General features: G+C 37.8%; 1 protein-coding gene across 4 annotated transcripts in view; it reads left to right on the forward strand.

Annotated features, from left to right (window-relative positions):
• Positions 1-15,884, forward strand: part of RFX4 (regulatory factor X4) — an 88,051-nt gene that overhangs the window by 52,479 nt on the left and 19,688 nt on the right. For all 4 annotated transcript variants that reach the window (XM_026795949.2, XM_026795948.2, XM_074539290.1 and 1 more), the window contains 6 exons: positions 1,506-1,606; positions 3,397-3,455; positions 4,933-5,077; positions 8,337-8,431; positions 9,902-10,019; positions 14,645-14,764. In XM_026795949.2, coding sequence (XP_026651750.2) covers positions 1,506-1,606; positions 3,397-3,455; positions 4,933-5,077; positions 8,337-8,431; positions 9,902-10,019; positions 14,645-14,764 — 638 coding nt within the window. The remainder of the gene's footprint in view (positions 1-1,505; positions 1,607-3,396; positions 3,456-4,932; positions 5,078-8,336; positions 8,432-9,901; positions 10,020-14,644; positions 14,765-15,884) is intronic.

The following is a 15,884-nucleotide window of genomic DNA, read 5'->3' on the forward strand; positions in this document are numbered from 1 at the left end:
GTCTTGTACACCTTCACTATTATTTGACTGATGTGTACTTGACATAGAGTAATTTGTTAAGAATATGGCTCAAGAAGTTTTTTTATTGGTACTGTGTGTTTAGCCCTTGAGATTTTAAAGTTTCTCTAAGCAAGGAAAATGTTTTCACAGAGTTGTTCTGCTCTTCTATCTGCATTTCATGACTGCTAAAGTGAAAGTATTTTACACAAGACATCTGCTATAAGCATAGGCTGTTCTTGATAAGACATGTACATTTTTACAGGCTTTGCCCCTCACCCCCCCAAATCTATTTCATTGGAAGGATTAAACAGAACAGCAGTCCTTTTCTCAAGCTGCTTAGTTCTTTCATAGCAAATAAGGAGAGACTTGAGTGTGAATATAGACTTTTGTAATGCATATAAAGGGCCAGATTGTGGCTATTAAGCCATAGCCTGCACTGGAGGGGGTGAAGAAGGGTCTCATTGCAATGGAAGCTCCTGAAGGAAATCTTGCTGACTCAGCCAGAATCCTCTGAGATACTTCCTGGGAACACATTCTGGCTATCCAGAAAAGGCACTTTTTAGTGAGCCTAGCAGTTGTCATCCATCCCCTGTTTCCCCTGTTTTCTTTGGGTGTTTCTGCGGAGCAGAGCAGGCTGATGTTTATTTTACTGCCTTGTTTTCCGTGCAGTGTACTAGGAGTACAAACAGAAAAAGCTTCTTGGTTGAAAGGGTGAAGTTCCTTGTATCTTTTCTCTCTCATTTGTGCATTTCTAGCATTGCTACAGGCAGTGCAGCTTTGTCTGTCAGAGCCAACTCTTAGGATCCTCTGCACAACACTCTGCAACTGTTCCTGGGAACTGTCATTTTTTACTGAGGATTCCAATGAGAAGGGCAGAATGAGCTGCCTACCAAGTTTAATAGGAAATTATGTGAAACCATCAGGAAATGATAGCAAGAAGGAAGAGAGAAATTTCACTTGTCTGGGAAAGTTCCAGTCCTGGGAAGGGCTAAGCAGGCAGGTCCTGCTCTACCTCCAGTTCCCCCCCTTGTGCGGGCTTGGCCTGAAAATTCCTCCCCACCACCATCATCTCTCACTAACTGGCTCTGGCCTGCAGCAGAATTGCTGGTTGCTCCACTGGAATATCCCCTTGTACATGTGTATAAATGTGGGCATAACTGAGCTGAAATCCAAGCTTTGATTTATTGTCTTCTTTAAACAGTTGTGAATTCATATTTGTGGAGAGTGGGAATGATTTTATTTAAAATAAAAATACTGTTTGTAAGTATCAAAGCAATTGCTGAACAGAGATGGGAAGTTTTGACCATGGTAATAAATTTTGCCTTTCTTGCAAAAGTTGTCTGAAGTTTCAGAAATTTTTCTGCATGCCTACAAACCAAAATATATTAGCAACTCTGCATAATAATGAGTTGTAAATAAATGACTCATGGTCTTCATACGTTCACAGCTTTTATAGCGCAATGCACAGAGTAAACACGGTGTGATGTTGTGATTTCTTTTCTCAGTTTGACGCAGGTGATCCGAAAGTTTGCAAAGCAACTGGATGAGTGGCTGAAAGTAGCTCTCCATGATTTACCAGAAAACCTACGAAATATCAAATTTGAGTGTATGTATTACTCAATCTCTCTCCTGTTAAACTGGGAAGGATAATGTTTATTGATCACAAATTAATTGGAAGTGAGACTAGTGTTCTTTTAGGAATTAAAACGTGTCATCATTATAACTCTTGCATTCACTTAGAATCTCCACTTGTTAATGAGAACCAATCTCATTTAGTGAAATGAGGCACCACTCAAAATGAGAATTTCTTTTCCTTTCTTGTGGATTCTGATAAGAAATTAATTTTGTTGATACTAAGCAAACATTAAGAATGATATTAGGCAAGGAAAATTATTAAACAAACCCTTAGGCTAGCAGAATTTGAATACAGCTTGAGGCCCTTGCTCAAAAAAGTGCCAGAGTTAGAAATGAAGGAGATCAAATTACCCTGTCACCACAGGAAAGGGCACTAGTCCTTTTCAAATGTGCTTTGTAGATGCCTGCAGTGCACATCACCTATTGATAAAGCCTGCTTTATTTCACAGCTCTCAATTCTTTGCCTTTCATGAGCACTAAATTCCACACCACAAAGTTAAAGGGAAAAAAAAAACTAATTTAGGGGAAGGATTAACTATTTTGATCAGCGTGGAAAATTAGGTGAATATGTTACTGAGAACAGTCAGGATGGAAGTTGGAGCAACTAATTTCAGGGTGTTTTCAACTGTTTACTAACTTGTTTCAAAAATTAAACAAAGTCTGAACTGCAGATATGCTTTACCACATCTTTTTTCAGTTCAAAAATATCAAGAATCTTCAAAAGCAAAATCTTTGCCAGTCTTACAGGCAGACAGAAAGAGATGGACAGTGCACTCTCTAGTCCTTCTCAATCCGTATTTTTTAACTGCCTTTATGCATAGAATGGAGGGAAAGCTTACTCTGTGACCACATATAACATCTCTTTGGATAGATCTGCAAATAGAGTCCTTTCATATAAGAAAAATATAGTGTGCACCCTGACTTTTACGTGAGACTTTGTTGTTTCTGCAGCTGTTTCCTCATCATCAGAATTTGTGCCAGTGGAGGTACTGACAGAAGGAACTGCAAGCTTTGGTCATTTTTGCACTTCCCAAGACACTGATTTCAGACAAAGAAATGCACAATATAACATTTTAAAAGCTCATTTTTCAAGAATAGGAAATATCTTAATACAAGGCCCATATCACTTGCAAACAAAGAGCTAAACTGGGAAAGAGGACTGGCAAGTACCTCCTGGACCATTTCAGCCCATAATGTATTAGTATGTCATGCAAATTGTTTTCAGAAACTTTGATCAAATTCTACCTGAAACTGGATCAGAGTTTAGCCCCTACTAGTCCAGTCAAAAGGCTCCTCCAAAACTTAATTGCATGAAGATTTAGCAGCCTTTTCTCATTTCCACATATAGCGTAGCTATTGTTATTTTATGCACACTTATTCTTGCACCAACAATTTTCTTTCTGTTAAACAATTCTTTCTGTTCTCTAGTTCCTTTGTGTAGCAAGAGAAAATTTGCTATGCTGAACAAGCAAAACTTTTCCATGGTCCTCTGTTTCTCTTGTCATGTCATTATTCACAGCATCTATAAATAATTGCTTGTAATATGCCCCAGTAAAATTGATTGAGATTTAAGGGTTTAGGTCAAGGTTTAAATTAAGTTAAAGCTGGGCTAGCTGAGTGCATTTCATGTAGCCAAAATTTTGTATAGAAAACTGGATGTATATTTTGTTGTTGTTGTTGTTCTTGTATAATTTAATACTTTCTGAAGTAATTATCCTTATTTAGCACAGTATGTAAATATGTATCTCTTCTTTCCTGCAGTGTCCAGAAGATTCTCACAAATACTACGGCGACAGACATCACTAAATCATCTCTGCCAAGTAAGTGTTTCAATTACCCAGATTTGATTAATGCCCTTTTTACTGACTTTTCAAATAATTTTATGAGTTGACAGGTTGGACTTTATTCAGAGGAGGAGATCACATTAGCAGTTTGTCTCCAGCTTTTCTAGATAACTGGCAACCCCTGATCACTAAATTCAGCAGGGTACTTTCATGAAACAAAATTATTATTTGATTTGAAGAGATGGTTTGTTTCCAGGAAATAAATGAGAGACATTCCATTAATTTCAGAACTGCTTGTATTAGGCCAGTTGCAAAGCAACAAAAATTTGTACATGCCCAACAATACATTCCAAGTCTAATTGTATGTTATAAATGAAATGCAAATTAGTAAAAGGGGAAACAGCTTAACTGGGTTTTAAATAGACTTGTTCTTGTAACCACAGCAAGTGAATATAGAAGCTGCTCCAAAGTGTTTGGTTCTCCCCAGTTTACACCAGAATTACCTGTAAAAAGTCATGAAGCCAAATTCTATGTAGTATAAAAAGGGAGAGACTGCATTGAATTAATTAATATTTCATGCATTTATTGGAGGGGATAGGTTTTTTCCCCTGTCACCTAAAAGCTCCACTTTTGGAAGATGTATCCAAAACCCCAGGTTAACCCTGTGAGGGGTGAAGCCCACAAAAATAAGCTCTAGGGAAAAAAAAAAAAAGACTCCTGCGAGGAATTTTTCTAGGTTTCTTCTGCCATTATTTTAGTGGTGGTGATAGAGATACTTGAGCTGCCTTTCCCCAAATACCATAGATCATCACTGCACCCTGGAGATCCATAGCCATTCAGAGGAAATCAAGATAAAGAAACCACAACCTTCTGCATCAAACCTGGGATCAAATCTCTTAAGTGGAGAACTCTTCAAGTGCATCACTCCCTTGGGGAAGCTGATAACCTTGCATCTCTGCTTAACTTACAGAGATCTGTGTATATGACCATGGCCTTGTGTCACTTCCTTTACTCTGTCCATCCTCCTCATTACCAGCAGCAGATCCCTGTCTCAACCAGCCAAGACAGGGACCTGATGAGGAGGTCTCATAACCTTTTCATGTGGCTGAGGGAAGAATGAGAGTCTTCACAGACTGGGAGAGGGGAGGGTGCGAACCTGAATGGGGTTTGTTTGGTATTGGTTTGATTTTTTTTGTTCTGAAACTTGAAATGAAAACCAGCAGAGCTGTTAGAGATTGAGGGGTCTAGCAATGGCAGCATCAGATTAGTGTTGCTCATTAGAGTTTGTGGTGGATGCAGTCAAAATACTTGCAGTTGATTAAAGCAGACAGAATGACTGAAGAGTTCTCTTGTTACAGGGCCCTGTAATATCCATAAGACATCAATTTGGAGGGTGGGGGTCCATGAGGAGAATCAACTTAGTGAGCCCAGCTAAGCAAGCGTAAAAGGGGATAAAGCCTATTTTTTAACCTAATAAAGCATGAACTAATGAATAGATTGGATTGGATTACAGGCATCAAGAACAGTGATCCACAGTGCAGACATCACATTTCAAATGCTGGAGGACTGGAGGAATGTGGATCTGAATAGCATTACCAAACAAACCCTCTATACTATGGAGGACTCACGGGAGGAACACAGAAAGCTCATCATACAATGTAAGAGCAGAATCTTCAAATAAAGCCAGGTGAACTTGGCTTCCTGCTGCAAAGCTCAGAGAAAGTAGTGCTGGTTTTTCAGCCATTGGTTTGCTTGGAGGCTTAAGATAAATATAGAGACATTTACCAAAATGTGAGGCAAATCCTTGTCAAGGTCTTATGTTTTGGGGCAAAAATCTGGGCACCGTTCCTTGATGCATTCTGTTCTAGTACCCAGAACAGACAATGGCACAAAACTAGCACCCAAATTCAGGAGGATTTTTTCCATGAAGCTGAGCAAATTAAATCTATGAGTTAACCATTGAAGGTGTGAGTCCAATCTTTCATGCTGTAGAATTGCAGGAGAATTGTCTTTTGAATGACTTTAACACTTAAGTGGCTGTGTATTTGAGTCCCTTGTAAACTTGTTTATAAAAAGCTCCTTTTTACACAACGTTTTCATAATCAAGAGCATTTGGTGGGATAAGCTTTTGCCCTGAACTGTTATGATTAAATAGAAGTCCCATATCAGACAAGCTCATTGGATAATTTAGCTTCTGTCTAGTACAGTGAAGGGTATGGACTTGAAAATTACTTTGGAGATATTGGCAAATTGGTTTTGCAATTAAAGGCCTTTTGCAAGTACAAGATATTCCTTTCATCCTGCAGCAAGTGTTACATAGTTATAAGACCAGGTGTAACCCGAAGCACACTGAGTTTTGTTATTTTGAGGCAACAGAACTTTGTCTTTAACATCCTTCACAAAACCTCACTTCTGGTGAACCCACCTGCTGTATTGCCATGTCTCTCCTGAGGAGGACCAGTCATCTTTTACCCAAAATCTGCCTGAACAGGGCACAGCCCAGGCAACCACTTGCAGGAGCCCAGCAAGGGTAGGTTTGCCAGTGAGGTAACTCTTTCAGGGAGTGGCTAGGAAGACAAGGGGTGACACCTTCACCTGTACCCTGGACCCTACGAGGTTGACTTTGGCAGTCATCCCAGTGTGTTAACACTTGAATTCTTCTCCTTTGTTCAGGGATGGGCCTTGCATTCTCTGTTAGCTCTGTTTTCCAGGGAGAGGTTCTTGGTATTCTTTCCTCTCTTTCTTAACCCTTGATTCATTTGATGGCCCTCTTCCCTTTTGAGGAGATAGGAACTCGACATGGCAGCAAAGGAGGTAGCATGAAGTGAGACTCAAGTCCAGAAGCTGAGTAAATCCTTCTGTCATCTGTTAAGTTTTCAAGATCTATCCAGCATCCTACCACTGGCAAAAAAAAAGTTTTCAAAGTTATACTCCCTAGTAGCAGCAACATTTTTGGTTGCCATTCAGAACATCCTTAATGTTTAAGGAATCTTCTTGCGTGTGTGCTATTAGCATAATAAAACCAAACAGAATTTTCCTCAGTGTTGTTCGATTTGTGCAAGTTTTTCTAGGCCTATGTAGTCCAATAAGATGTTATTCAGAAATGGTAAGCTAATATCTCATAAGATGGGATGCCAATGAGGTGTTCAGATACATATCTGAGAATATTCCATAACTTAGATTTTTTTCCCCCCATGTTTGTTGTTTATTCTACTTGACCAAAGATTTTTTCACTATGCCTTGTATGACTTATATGGCATCAATTTAAGGCCTATTTTCATACTCTTGTTACTAATAATCAAGGAAGTACAATTTCATCTACTATAACTAGAGAACAAAACCCCAGGTTTATAAGCCTATAAACAAACTGATGGAGAAACAGAGAAAAATCACTGGATATAAGAGAACCTCTTCCCTGTTCTGCTGGACTACCTACCTCTGACATGATTTCTGCTTTATTCCCTCATTCTTAGATCCTGTTGAGGTATTTTTAAAAATCATTAAAGGCTAAACATCTAATTTTCTCAAATAGATTGTTGTACACAGTTGCAGTGCTTCAGCAGCAAAGCAGGCAACTGATTTGTTTTTCTGCTCTTGCTCCCCTCTTTGCACAGCATATGAATTACTTCATCTGTTGTATCAGGCAGTTTTTGTCCAGCCAAATACTCAGGTAAGGAGACAACATTTAGATTTCTCTGTGATCCTGTTCTGAATAAAGGGAGGTTGCCCATTCAATAGAAGAATGAAAGAAGAAAAGGGTGGCACAAACATCATTTTCCTTCTTCCTCAACTAATGTTTCTGGTAACTCAGCCTTTCCAAGTCTCAGTTAAACAAAGTTGTAGTCAGGTGTTTAGCAAATGCATTCCTGCTCATCCTCCTGATCCAACAGAATCAGGGAGGTGTTCTTTGCATTATTTTTGGATAGCCTCTCTGGCTCATTTCCTTAGCTATCATCTCTATGCTTTGCCTCCTCCACCGCCTTCACTATCTTTCCTATGGAGAAAAATTCCTTCCTCCTGTTATTTATAATTAGTTGTAAATGGAATTGCTTAGCGCACTGTAGTCATCCTGTAACACAGCAGGTAGAAAGTATCTTTCATCTTGACCTACTGGGCCTTTTATCATAGCTGAGTTGAAGAATTAGTTTGTTAAGATGTCAAAGCACATAATTCTTTGTCTTCCAGCCATTGGTTCTCATATGTAAATGAGACTTGAAGTTTTAAGGACTGCAGTTGAATGACTTTTTAACTTTTTGTATTGAAATATTAATATGTGTACTTGGAAAAGATCAAAAAGTATACAGGTTGCCTTTTGCAACTCTTCATAATAAGTAGAGTATTTCTGCCCTGATAGCAATTTGTTTTGAAGAAGAAGTTTATGGATATTGTGCATGTGTGTCTGGCATTGCAAATAGATGATTTGCAGCAGTTAAATCGTGTTTTTGCAAATAAAGCATTATACAGATGAGGGCCCTATCAACAATACTCATTCACTTGGTGCCTAGAAGATTCTTTATGCATTTCTAAACCAATTTCATGCATGACATTTTTTCATCACTGGGGCCAAGGCCTAGTTTCTCACTCTTCACAGAGAACACCATAAACATTTCACTTCTGGGCACACTAGACAACTTAAATGAAAACGACTAAATTAAAAAAATAGGTTCTGATTGGCTTGCCTTAAAAAAATTTTCAATGACTGCATCACTTTCAGTAGAAACAAAGTAAAAGACTCAGCAGACTTTTTGAGTCAGTACCAGGAAAGATGCATTTGCTTCAGTTAAGTAATGTATTATAAAAAAAGCACAGTAAACTTGTGATTCTTTTGGCAGCCTTTTGTGATTTGTTTTTCTTTTGTTTGAAACAGAATCCGAGTTCTAAGGTGGGCTTTTTTGTTTGTTTTGTTTTGTGTGCCAGTGTATCAGGAGTTTGATCACCTTTTGGAGGAGCAGTCCCCCATTGAGTCATACATCGAGTGGCTGGATTCCATGGTGGATAGATGTGTTGTAAAGGTTGGTAAGGAGGAATGAGTCACTGATGTGCGTTATGATCTCTGTTCAGGTAATACATTTTTAGAAAAAGTAAAATTAATAACCAAAAAGAAAAAAAGGAGTTGGTAATGAGCAGGACTAAAGCAGTAGTGGGCAAAATCTCACCGGTTTTCATGGAGAATTGCTCACATTCAGGATTTTGCTATATTCTGCTCTTGTTTATTTTATTCCAAAAGATGGTATTAAAAAATGAACAGGGTTGAGGTTTCCAATCAAATCAATATTTCCAGAGATATGGAGAGATTAATTCAGAGTCAGAGTCATCCTCGTGGTATAGTGCAAAGAAAAACATAACCTGGCCTTTTAAGATTTTAATGAACAGGATCTTTAAGCTAGCTAATTCATCTATATACAATCAAATGTGAGAATGAACGTCTACATTACCATTCAGTCAAGGACACATTTATGTTCCTTTTGAGCTGATATGGAATACCAAAGAGTTGTATTTTATTTTCATTAAAGTACATGCAGAACAAAGCTTTAAAGCTGCTAACAAAGCTTAAAACATAATTTCAAAAATTATCCAGCATCATCATAATTTTACATAGAGTATGAAAACGTGTAACTGACTATTATACCTTCCATTACTTCTGTATATTAGGATGTTCTGTTAGAATTTCAACTCTTCATTCCAGTTGTTAGGGCTCTGAAGTAAAACCAGAACAAATCAAAATATGCTGCCTCTCTCTCTGCCACAAAATAGCCATATAGGAAACAAATAATTATCCAGATTACTTGAAATACTTTGATTGTTTAGGGGAATTTCTCTTCTAGCCAGTGGAATGCAATTTGTAATTCAGGCCAGAGCTGTTAATTTTAATTAAGAACTTGACATGAATTGTAATAAATGAAATTTAGGAGCTGATTGGGTGAATCTAATATTTTAACTCACATATGGCTGTAATAAATATATTTTTGAAAAGTTAATTCCTAAAGTGTGCTTTCTGGAAAATATTTCTCCTAGTAAAATGACTAAGCAAATTCACAAATATAAAAATGAGAAGGAACAAAAAACTTTATATTCAATATTAAACCTCATTTGAGATAATAATATAAATTTGCAGTGTAGATCAAAGATTGATTATAAATTGCTTCCTTCACTAGGAAGCGAGAAGGAACATGTTATTAATAGGTTAAAATGAAGATCAGAGCAATTTTTTTGCAGTCCTTTTATCATGTATAAAGGAGATCCAGTCTTGAATAATACTTTATTATTTCCTCTTTCTGAAGGTTGTCCATGGTTATAAAGTGGTTTTCTGTTTAAGACCATTTTGAGTTCGGCTTTTCTAATTTTTAGTGTATATTTTAATGTGAAGATGATGGTAAGTAGATTTTCAGTATATAAAGAGAAGGTGGATATATGCATCATTCAGCTGTTTTGCTGGTAGAAATAAAAGTTTCTCCATATCAGACACATCCCTCTTCTTGCAGGTAGCTGCCAAGAGACACGGCTCTTTGAAGAAAGTAGCTCAGCAGTTTCTTCTGATGTGGTCCTGTTTTGGCACTCGAGTGATCCGGGACATGACTTTGCACAGTGCACCCAGCTTTGGTACTTGGATTTTGTTGCAATAATTGCATGCCACAGTCAAAAAAATTTCTATGCTAGCTTGTAATGTACATTTTAAGTGAAAACATAATCAGTTTTCACATGTCCAGTGCTCAACTAAAAAATAGGTTGGGGCTGTTGACATTTGGAAATAACACTTAGACAGATGTTTGTTTGCAGGCTGCAGCCAGAGGAGATGAAAATGTTGCTCTTCCTCCTGTTTGCTGTTAGGAGCTGCAGGGATCAGTCACACGGCAGCTGGGGGAGTCCATTACAGGAGCATTCCCTAATGCACTTCAGTGCAAAGTGAGCCTGCTTACCCAAACCACTCTGGCCACGTGTTGAGCCGAGAGAGATCACTTTGTGCTGAAGTGGACAAAAAGCTCTCCACTGAAACACTTTGCCAGCTCTCCTCTTAAAGGACTTAGCATTTGAAACTGGTCTTTGCAATGTGAGTGTGCTGTAACCTGGAGAGGGTCTCTTCCATTTCTTAAGAAGTCAGTTAGGATGAAAAAATAAATTTTTACTTCTTAAATGAAAAATCTTGTTGCTTTTCCACTTGAAAGGGGGCTTTGTCCTCGGTTACAAAAAGTTCAAATTAAAATCAGTTAAAAGCAAGAATGATTCAACTGGTGTGCCATGAGTGTGAACATGTAGTCACTTGGGACCAGACTTTGTATGAGGGATGCTTTTTACAAAGGCACATTTGTCTGAATATGTTTCTAGAAAGATCAATAAAGAATAGTGTTATATGAGTACTGCATTGAACAAATGCAAGGTTTTCTGTCGGCTGAGCTTTGGTGTCCTTTATGCTTCTAGAACCATCTACTAGTATAAATTTGGATACTGTCAATGAGATACAATATGCTATTTTTAATATGTTTTATATAGTTATACTACATGTAATATTTATTTTTATAACATGTCTATATTTTAACCTGAAGCTACTTTCATTTCCATTGTAAAAGAGTTTTCCAAACAGGTGTTAAGGACATCAGGATAGTGAGCATCCCCAAGGTGATTCTACTTTTCAGCAAAAACCACAAACCTGTTCAGGTGCAATGCTAGTGAAGGCAGGAGGAGCCCTGAAGTTTTGAATTTCAAAACCCTATCCTTATCCTATTGGGCAGCAGCCTGGGTTGTCCCTACACACGTGCCATAAATTTTATTTAGCTATGGACACAAATTTATAATAGTCTACATTAATGATGCTATTCTTTCACTGCGAAGCCATTTGACATATTGTTTGAGAATTAGAGTTGAGCAAGTTCCAAAAGAATAACCCCTGAATGTAAAAAGCTCAGAGCAAGATGGCAGAAACTTTCCTGCATCTAATTTATACAGTTCTTTCTAGATTTTCAGAATTATTGATATATTAGGTGAGTTTATGGAGAGAAACAAAGACTGATTTGCTGTTCTAAATATTTACATATAAAATACCTTTGCTCTTAACTTAGATAAAAAGTTTTGCATTTTTACTGCATTGGGAACTGTTTCAGTGGACTTATTTTAATTTTTTTTTTCTGCCTTAAACAATATGTAGACTCAGATGCTCACAGTGTAATTTTTTTTTAAAGTGATATAATGTCTTAGATGATTGGATCTTTGCTATGTACAGGACATGTTTGGATCTTTACTATGTGCAGTATATTGTTACCTTTGAAACAGATGATTCCAAAATCTGATTGAAGGAAGTGGTAATACCTGGCACTGGCGTGACTGGCACAAAGATTTGATCTGCAAAGCTTTTAAGCATGGTGACATGGGCAGGCTGAAACAATCTCTGGAAGAAAAGAAAAGCTGCTCTCTCTCTTTTTCCTGTTTCTGCCTGCCTCCCTCCCTCCCTGCCTCCCTTTTTTCTGCATATGCATATCAAAGGCACAGTTGGTGGCGATGTTTGGGTAATACACCCAGTGTATAAAGTAACTAATTAGTAATAGAAACTCCATTATTTTCTCCAGATCTGGAAATTTCACTGTTGTTTTGCTACTTTCACATAATTGCTGTATCTCTTAATAGAAGCTGATACTTACTGTGCCTTAGTTGGGCATTGCCAAGATTTCTGTAGATCCCTGAAAATTAGAGCCAAACGCTATTTATTGTTGTAACTACAGTCTCTTGAATGACTTCTTACCTTTTCCTAAACAGGCTATTGATTTGCTTACAACTGGATCCCTTTCTGTACTTAAATATAGACTTGAAAGAACCCAACAGTTTCATGTGAGAAACAGTAGCTTGCAAACACAGAATAAATTATGGTCCACTGTGCTGAATAGCCATTCACTGTGAGGCTGAAATGCATGCCCTGATATCAGTTTCACTCTATAGCTTTTACATTTCATTCGACTTACTCAAAAACATAAAAATATTGCATTCATTGCACTCAGTACCAAAACTTTGTTTGTCTGGTGTCTTTCACACAAATTCTGGGCTCAAAAACTCTATGCAGAGCTTAAAAATACACAGTGGGAGAAATAATAGGAGAGGAAGAGAGAAATTCAAAAGAGTGACAAGGGCACTGGAGTGTTTTTAAATGCTGCATTCACTATTGCCAACCTCAAGTCTTCAAAACAAAGCGTTAAACCCCCCAAAAAGACATTTCTTAAAATAGCAGATCTTGGGTTCTTGTTGTTTGCTTGCTAGCAGTACAGTGTTTAGAGTTTGCACTTCCAAATATTTTATGAAAATACAAACAACTTTTAAAAATAATTTTTAATAATTTTTCAATAATTTTTTTAAATAAAGGGTGAGAAAGGAGTTTGATGGAAAATAGTAAACACCCTGAGCTTTATACCACCACATGAAGTTTGCCAGCATTTTAGCCTGTTTTTCTTACCTTGAACTTACTTCGCAGTAGTAACTGCACTAGAGTCAATAGAAACTTTCCACTGAAAAACTGTAAAGTCAAGAGAAGAGTGAGCATTTTGTGAAGATTCTTGAAAATCTAGGTTTCAACTGGGGAAATCCTAGTTCAGTAACATCAACCATGTCTGCTGTCTTTATTGCATCACTAAATCAAATAGGACTTCATTCAACAAGACTTGGAGCCCAAAGGATTTTTAAAAACAAGTTCTCTGCAGTAGTTTAGTGAAGATCCCCACTTTTTACCCTCGAAGGTCTAGGGAAACCTGTTACCATTTTGATCTGCTTAGTCACATGAAACAAAGAACTAGATGCTTCAGGCTCACCAGCAGCCAGAGATTTCCTCCCCATGGCAGAAGTGTTGCAGTCAGATGTGTCCTGTTTCTGTGCTGCCTTTCCCAACAGCACAGGGGCACATGTTCATGTCCTAGGGTGTGTGTCCAGCTCATATCAGTGACAACAAAACCATGCAGGCATGGAGGGACAGAATGAAACACAAAGACCATCAGGGTCACAAAGAAAAAGAGTGTGCTCAGAGTTACTCTGAAAACTGAACTGCCAGCTAGAATTGAATAATGGTATTGGTCTTTCAAATCACTTCTGCCCTACAGCAGCATGTTTGAATACATTAGTTGGAGTAGAGTTAGTTGTGCTTCATTGTGGTGATAAAAGCTAATATCTCAAGATAAACCTAACTTTCCTGTGAAGAAACCAGTTATTATGAAATTCAATTTAATTTGAAACTTTTTTGATCTTTTCCCCATGGAAGTATTCTTCCTCAAATGCAATAATGGAATTTCCAAAGAAATACCTCCATGTGAAGTATTCTGGGGGGCTTTTTGTCTGGCAGTAGTTGATCCTTGTTTCTGCCTCAGATGATGACTTTTCTCTGATTTAAGCTAGACGCTGAACAAGCTAATATTTTAACCTCACTGTACTTTACTTCTGAGTTACTTAGTGACCTAAATGAACATGTGTTAAATACTCAGTGCAAGTCTAAATGAACAAAACAGCTTTAAAAAACCAAACCCATTGTATGATAAAGTGCTGTCTGGAACTACTACAGGTACTTAATGTCATGGAGTCTATTGCATAAATTGAACAAACTCCACCTTGATACTTGTCAATGTCCCCCTGCTGATGGGTGTTAGCCCTTTCAGGAGGGCACAGCACAATATCTCAGCTCTGATGTTTTGCTTCTCTTATGTATTCCTCCAAAATATATCTGTGATCTCTTCTTACACGTCTTTTTTTTTTTCTTGTGATTTGTGATCTAGGGCAAACATTTCTTCACCATCTCTGATATATATGCTTTATAAATTATGGGAAGCAACTCACTTCCTTTCCGTGCAGGTAGTTCAGAAAATTATAACCAGGATGTGTCACTAAGGCAGCCAGTTTGAGATTCTTCTTCTGACAGAAAATGGTACATCCTTTAGACAGTAGGGAACAATTCTACTGTAGTGCAATTGGCAAAAAAAATCAGTGCTAATGTAGGAGAAGAATCCTTTGAGTAGCAGCTCTCAGCTAGGTAGTCTTCTTGCACCCTAAACCACAGCTGGTTGTAGAAGCCAATATAAATCTGGGAATAACAGTTTGCTACTCCCTGGTTTTACTTTGACCTCTCTTACCTTGAGTAAGAGAGGTATTTCAGTACATGGAGGCAGTCTTATTCAGGGCTGTTTGTGTGGAGTACTGTAACAATTGGTTTAATGAGTGTATTGAGACATTCAATGGCTTTTTTTGTTTGTTCACTTTATTACCAGGGTCTTTTCACCTTATTCACTTGATGTTTGATGACTACGTATTGTACCTGCTAGAATCACTCCATTGTCAGGAGAAAGCGAATGAGCTAATGAGGGCAATGAAGGGAGAAGGAAGCACAGGTGAGTCTGTTCTTTTATTCATTATTTGTTGTTTTATTCCACTGTTTTTTCTACCTTTTATGTCAGGACATATTGTTGTCCTTATCTAACCTGCTGAGGCTTATCCAGGAGCAAAGCACTTCTGTCATGATGTGAAATAATTTATTTGGGAGGCATCCCTGATTAATTCTGAAAGAGAACTGCCTGCTTCACAATGTCATCTGGATATCTGAAAACCCATTCCTAAGCACTTACTTGGTGTTTCAGTAAGAAATTTTTGTACTGAACCTTTTATCTTAGTTAATCTTTCTAAACCACCATTGAATTTCAATGGACTCAGTGTTAATAAGTTCACTGACATCAGTGGATTTGTACCAGTCTAAATAAGAGGAAGAGATAGCAGGAGTGAGAAAAGACAAATGGCAAAGCTGTTGTTTCTCGTACACTTACATTTTAAGTGCCTGTATACAGAAGGGGATTTTGAGTCCTGCTCCACTCCACAATGCCTTGCCAGAACAGAAGCAAGCAGGGATTGCTTTTAGTTTTTTCTGCTCTGGGAACCCCCTTGTATGAGAGGTCCTCCATGATCTTCCTTACTTCCATCTCCCATTAATTTTGGCACATTAACACTCTCCATCATCTTTGAAAGTTTCATTCTCCATTTTAGCTGTGGCTTACTTTATCACCCTGTAGATTTATGGGAAGAAAAACATTTCAGTGATTAGGGTTCTATCTTCTGTATGGTGCAAGACTTGAATTTAATTTCTTGCCCTGCCATAACCTCTTGGGGCTTTGACAAACAAGCTGCTTATTCTTGCATATTTTCCACATACCTTTAGCAGCTAAAACTATCCAGAATATCCTCCTTTTTTAGTCAACAAAGAAAGAAGATCATGGCCCAAAGCCACAGGAATGCTCTGGAGACTCCTGTTCTTTTTAGAAATGTAATAGTACATTATAGGAGTACAACACTTAAACTGTCCATGCACCAGTTTCCTGCCTATGCAACAGGAAAAATTGCTCTTTCCTTTGAGAGGTCTTCTGGAGGTACAATGAAGGTTGTAATGGTGAATATTATAGAAGTACTTCTTTCAAAGATTTGTGGTTCCTGCTCAGTATTTCTTGAAATACACACTACAGT

This window comes from Zonotrichia albicollis, chromosome 4 (genome assembly GCF_047830755.1).
Source record: "Zonotrichia albicollis isolate bZonAlb1 chromosome 4, bZonAlb1.hap1, whole genome shotgun sequence".
NCBI classification, from domain to species: Eukaryota; Metazoa; Chordata; class Aves; order Passeriformes; family Passerellidae; genus Zonotrichia; species Zonotrichia albicollis.